The sequence below is a fragment of the Bipolaris oryzae genome, assembly GCF_000523455.1.
Source record: "Bipolaris oryzae ATCC 44560 unplaced genomic scaffold scaffold_118, whole genome shotgun sequence".
NCBI lineage: Eukaryota > Fungi > Ascomycota > Dothideomycetes > Pleosporales > Pleosporaceae > Bipolaris > Bipolaris oryzae.
In genome coordinates this window covers 83490-89489 of record NW_006911394.1, presented here as the reverse complement: position 1 = coordinate 89489, position 6000 = coordinate 83490, and the positions used below count along the sequence as shown (strand labels likewise).

Genomic DNA, 6000 nt, shown 5'->3' with positions numbered 1-6000 from the left:
CCCCCTTTTTTTTTTATCTTTTTTTCGAAATCGTCATTTGATCGCGGGGGGAAGAAGAAGAAGAAGAGTGTCTGATTATTTCGTCTAGTAACTGGAATTCCTACGAGTCGACCTTTTTGGTGGTTTTTTTTGGTGGTTTTCAGGGGGGAAGTGGGGGCGAACTTTTTGCTTTGTTTTCCACTACTACTTATCTGCCAACGACAAAGCTACTTACGCGTACTACTACTACTACTACGTACGGCGTGATCACGGGATTTTTGAACAAACGGCAGGCAATATATTATTCCCCATCACCACAACTTTCACTCCGTTACTGGGTCGCGGTATATTGGCTCTCGCCTCTCGCCCTCCGCCTTTTAGGGAAAAGAAAAGAAAAGAAAGAGATCAGGAGAAGGATTAAGCAAATATGAACTACGCGCCTATGAACGAACCTACCACGGACCTCGAAGAGGCGAGCGGGCCCGTTGGATCAAGCCGCCAGGAAGATTGCTGTTCGCGCTGCATACGGAACTGTGATTGTACGCTTGCGGGGCCCTGGTGTATCGAGGCGTGGGCGGCGTGCTTTTCCATCATTGGGCGGTGTTGCAGCGAGGCGCTGGGGTGTTGTAGCGAGTGTGCTGATTGCTGTGATTGCTGTAGGTGAGAGATGTGGGGGGGGGGGGGGAAGGAAAGAAGGAGAGGTTTGTGGGTTTAAGGATTTTGGGGGTGGGAAAGGGATGGGGTTGTGATGCCATTGGGGAAGGAAGGGCTGGAGTGCGAAACTCGGTGGTGCAGGTTTTGCTGCTGGTGCTGAGGATTGATATATGGTCGCTCCTACGGCCTGAGGGACGATGTGCAGTGGCATCTCAAGTGGCGCGGTGTATGTTACAGAGCGACTGATGTGCGCATCCATCCTTCAGTTGAATCTCTCTCTCTTCTCCGGCACACGTGCCGTGGCGCCTTGCAAAGTCGAAACTAGAGCGGTGCGAATCACGCTCAACCACAACGACCGTACTCGACAGGGAGATATTCGGAATCGGGCCAAAAAAAACATCAAACTTCCATAGATATCCCACGCCCATACCTCGACAACGAACACCTTCTATGCAATCCACCATGCACAAAACTCACATCACGTAAACCAATCAATTGAACCACAAGCAACGAAATCTGCGTCCAACAAAATCCACTCCAAATTCAAATTCATGACGAATAGCGTCCTAGCTAGCGAGCGTATATACATCCAAAACGTAATGATTACAAAGTATATTAACAAAGAAGAAGAACTTCCCCATCAAACAAATGCTGATCAACTCCATACATGGATGCATATGTGAGATGGCGAGTAAGAATAGCAAAAAACAAAAACAAAACGAGGGTATATGGAAAGCCAAGGGTATCTCGTGGTATAGGCTTCGATCTTGAACGAAATAGTGAAAGCGAATGCAAGTGTGTAGACTCGAAAAGAGGCTACAACGCTAGAAAAAAGGAAAAAAGAAAGGGCAAAAAAAAAACTCCGAAGATGTGAAAAGAGGAAAAACGTATCAATATGCGCTGTTATCCATGCAAATATCATGGAATATGATCTCACGCCTGTCGGCTAAGCAGCAGCTCTACCGCGCAGTCAACTCTGAGCCCAGACCCGAGATCCGTCACGCGCAGCGCATCTCTGGCCTGTTCGGGGGTAAATCCCATTTCTACAATGCGGTAAATGGCTTTTTCGGCGGTGTTCTCGTGGCTGGGGCTCGAAAAGATGGAATGCTGGCGTTCGTGCTGCTGAAAGATTGCGCTTCGTGGGCTGGCGGATGAGCTGATGTCGCTGTCGCGGCTCTCTTTGCGTTGGTGGAAAACAAGATGGTTGGGTCGGGCTTGCACTGGGGATAGAGGGTGGTGGGAGGGTGCGTGTTCGAGGATGGAGGGCATCGAGATGCCTGTGCCGCCGGCTTGCCAGTTGTGTGTGTTGGATGCTGTTGTGGTTGAGGGGGTTGGGAGGAGAGGTTCGGCGATCATGCGGCGGATTGGTGAGCCGATGCTAGAGATGGCATCCAAGGTGTATAGGTCGCGGTTGCTCTGGAAGGTGGATATTGATGGGGACGGGAGAAGAGGCCTTGCTGCTGTTATCCATTGAGGCGACACTATATTTTCTTCAGGGGATGGCAGGCCTGAGACCATGCTCTGTTGATCGAGACCAGGTATCGTCGAGGGAGCTGGGGTCGGCAGAAGCGGTCGAGCGACTATCCTTTGAGTTGGCGAAGGGGTTCTTGTTGCTGGAAGTTCCGATATGGAGTAACATTCATTGGGGATCGCTACTGATGATTTGAGGCCAGGCACATGAGTGACAATGTCGCCCATTGGGCCTTGTTTGGGAATCGGAGGACGAGTCAAGTTCCTGAGGACTGTATCCCAGTCCGACATGGGTCGTTCTTGCGACATGGAAATCATTGGGCCAGCTTCGCCGCTTATCTTGCGCTGATGGAGTTCATTGATATGCTTTTGGATGCGCATTTTGGATTGCTCGCGCTGGACGTCGCGGGTAGAGATCTTTGCGTAGGTGTTTGCTATCTTGTCTTCGTAGATGCGAGAAGCAGCTTCCCGGAGAAACTTGCGACGAGTATTTCCAGGAGTCGGAGGCTTCCAGTTGACCCAGCCGTTCTCGGCAGCAATGGTGAAGCCTGTGGGGTCGGAGGGGTGGTAGGGTCCAGTTAGCTTCAGGACAGCGGCTGGACCAAAGGTCATAAGGTAGTAACACCATTCATCTGGACGAATTAGCTATTGAGCAGGTCTGAGAACATGGTAACATACCGAGCATCATCTCTTCGCCATCGATATCTCCGCCTCGAATTTCCGTATCGTCGTATATTCCTGCCTGACGTGCTTGGACTGTTCGGCCCTCGAAGCTTTGCAAGAGCACTGCTAAGCAGTTCCATAGCTCCATAATGTCAAAGAGCTGCTCGGCACTGAGCCCGCCTTCGTTACCCTTGCCAAAACTCTCAGAAGCGCCGACCAGCGTATCGTTCATGAAGTCGGTGCCCGAAATGCTGAAAGTGCAAGTTTCCTGATGGGCTATTGCCCCTCCATTCAGCCAGTCCATTTGCGCAACAATGTCATCCTCGCGACCTTTGCCCGAGCCGAAGATTGTGCAAAATGTCCATATGCGCCATAACGCATCATCTACCCTAGCTGATTCCGATGGATTCGCGCTCATGAGCGCAATCGATATCTCTGGTCGCACAAACGACTGGCACTTTTCCAAAATTTCCAGCTTAATGGCGCGAATTACTTGAATGTCTTGTTTCTGGAGCTGTAGGTACGACGTAGGAGAGTATTCCTCTTCGGGCCGCGTCATCTCGAGATCGTGTGCGTGCAAACTGTCGTGGCCGGGGAATGCAATTTCCCGAAACTCCCATGCAGGAGGAGACATGGCTCGAAGGGTCGACTTGATGAGATCAAGTTCATGGCGCTTGAAAACTCGGTAGAAACCATGGTTGACAAGAGCAGCAGCGAAAAGATCGTCAAAGTGACCTAGGTTCTGCAAGATGTTCAGGATGAGGGATTCTGCTCCAGCGGGAGAGATGATCGGATCGGTAGTATTTCTTTCAGCCGCGTTGGCATCGTTCCGTGGGTTTGGGACCTGGGACAACACCATGTCTGCGCTTGTCCTTCTGTACTTTGGGATTATGAGTGTTAGCGTCTTGCTCGCCTTGGAGCGCCCTCTTCGGACTTGCGAAGCAATGTGGTTGTGTGGAAGACGAGATAATTTCATGTTCCTGTTCGCTGGCTGGCGTTTGCTGGATTTGCGAGGCAAAGGAGGCGGACCACTGAGATGTTCGCTCGGTGCCAATTCTGTGAGAGACATGTGTAAATTGTCGTCTTCAGTTGAAGGTGGAAGTGCACTCCACTGCGAAAGATTGACCTCTGCAAGGGGGGTCCTATCTTGATCAAATTCCGCCCCAAGGTCGCCAATGCTCTCGAACGAAGCCAATTGCTGATGCAGGTCGCATTCGGCCTCGCTAAGAGTGGGGCTACAAGGCCCTCGCTCGATGACCGACGAATGCCTGGTCTCGCTGTGATGAGTGGCTTGTGTCTGTAAGACGAGACGCGGGCTCGGGGCTGGACGTCGCCGCGGACTATTCCGTTTGGAGGACCTGGGCTCTATTTTTGGTTCGCATGCTTCGGCGCTATGCGGGGTATTACAGGATGCATGAGTGCCATGGGTAGGTCGAAAGACTGCACCCTCTGAGTTGGAGGGCTGATGCATATATCTTCGGGGCGGCTCGGTTGGCGGCGCTTTTCGTTGCCCTCCATTGTTGTTTATCACCGCGTCAGGCTTTCCTTGTTTTGGGGGGTTGTCGGCTTCGAAGCTTGTCTCTGAGGACCGGTAGCTGCGTAATGACGACATTTCGCTCTCTTGGGAATAAATCGAACAACTATAAATTGACGTGTGTACAATTCCAGCTGCACCCTTGGGGTGCCGTGGTTTGGGAGATCCTGCAGGAGAGGTTTGACTAGTCGTTTGTTTTAACTGCTGTGAAGTAAGCGGCGCCTGCGACTGGGCCCAACTGCATTTTTCGCCTGCTAATGGGGGCGAAATAGAATATCTGCTTCTCAGCTCACCAAAGGTGGCTTCGAAGAACGGGAGTGGCGGAAGTGGCTGGTTGCATCTCCCGCTGGGGATTATTGAAGGCATCTTGGATTTCTCCTGTCCGTCTGTGCCTTTAGTATTCTTATTGCTGTCGAGAGTAACAATCTCGCCTCTCCGCTGCCATTGAATCTTGCCGTCTTTGTATGTTCCGATTATCGAGGCCTGGCTATCGAATGATTTCGACTTTTTAGAAGTGCGTTTAGTTCCTGTTGGCTTCGCGGTGTGCTTCTTGCGCCATATGGTTGTGGATTTTGGTGGAGAAGTTGTGCCAGAAGTTATCGACGAAGGCGACTTGATATCATCAGTGAACAGGGACTCTGGTATCGCTAATTCCCGCGCCTCCGGATGTACATCTTTTTCGTTTTCGGGATTTGCTGGGACTGCCCGTAAAGTCGTAGTCGACTTGGAGTTTTTCCCTCTAAGTAACAACAACATCCTCCTTTTAAGTGCGCCTCGGCAGGCGTGGCATTCGCAGATAGATGACACGGGGTAGGATAGTGCGATGGGTTGCAATGCAGAGGGACAGGGGGTGAAACGTTCAGTACTAGTAGAGAAACAGAAATTCTGAAAGAAGTCGCCCTTTCGGAGTGCGGCGGAATATACAGCATGCCCATGGCGGCAGGGCATGGCCTGTATACTATTACTGCCCCAAGTCAAAATAGCAATGACTCTATTCAGGCGCCACTGGACACGTCTGGGGCCGAGCAACGGTAACTATGGTGGGGCTTCGGACAGACCATGCATCGCACGGCGTGGCCAGAGCTGAGGTGAGATGAGCCAGCAACCAACTTTTCTGGGTACACCATCAAGGTCCACGAGCGGATGAGGCGCACACTTGTTTGCATTCGACATGAGGAGCAATCTATTGCATACAGTCGAAATCCTCAATACGAGCAAGTTCACACAACCGGAAGGTCGATCGCTGTCAACTTTTCCTGAATCGCGAAGATTCAGATTCAGATTCATGCAAGACTGGTGTGGTTCGTCGGGTTCCATCATCTGGCACCGGCAAGGACCGCGCTATGTGTCGTGCATGGCAGTGCTGCGCTAAATTGGTGTCCCCAGAGTTGAGATAAGACTACTAGGCTTGGCATCATGCTGCTGCGCCATCCTGATTGTCCTATAAATGTATTCTGCAGACCACATGTAAGCCTTAGAGGGCACATAACATCTGTTTGTTTCACATTCTCAAATCCATCGTCGCTTGCCTCGCATACGAACCCTCTAGTATGGAAACATTACTTGGCTCTGTAGAACGATTTTGCTACGGCCGTGCCAGATATGGAGCCACTTCGGGCCGTCGTAGTATTAGAGCCGAGACGGCATCGTAACTTTCCTGTCAGTGGGTAGAATGATCCAGCGCAGGTTTAGAAATCAAC

General features: G+C 51.2%; 2 protein-coding genes across 2 annotated transcripts; both read right to left on the bottom strand.

Annotated features, from left to right (window-relative positions):
- Nucleotides 1-469: 469 nt before the first annotated feature.
- On the bottom strand, nt 470-844 carry COCMIDRAFT_38839 (uncharacterized protein; the record flags this gene model as incomplete). The annotated part of the gene is made up of 1 exon (XM_007692081.1): nt 470-844. The coding sequence occupies one exon, from the start codon at nt 842-844 to the stop codon at nt 470-472; it is 375 nt and encodes a 124-aa protein (XP_007690271.1).
- A 728-nt stretch (nt 845-1572) lies between these two features.
- COCMIDRAFT_52785 (uncharacterized protein) lies at nt 1573-4831 on the bottom strand (the record flags this gene model as incomplete). The annotated part of the gene is made up of 3 exons (XM_007692094.1): nt 1573-2735; nt 2782-4011; nt 4108-4831. Coding segments are annotated over 3 exons (3117 nt in total), but the record flags the coding sequence as incomplete, so codon positions are not given.
- Nucleotides 4832-6000: the final 1169 nt, after the last annotated feature.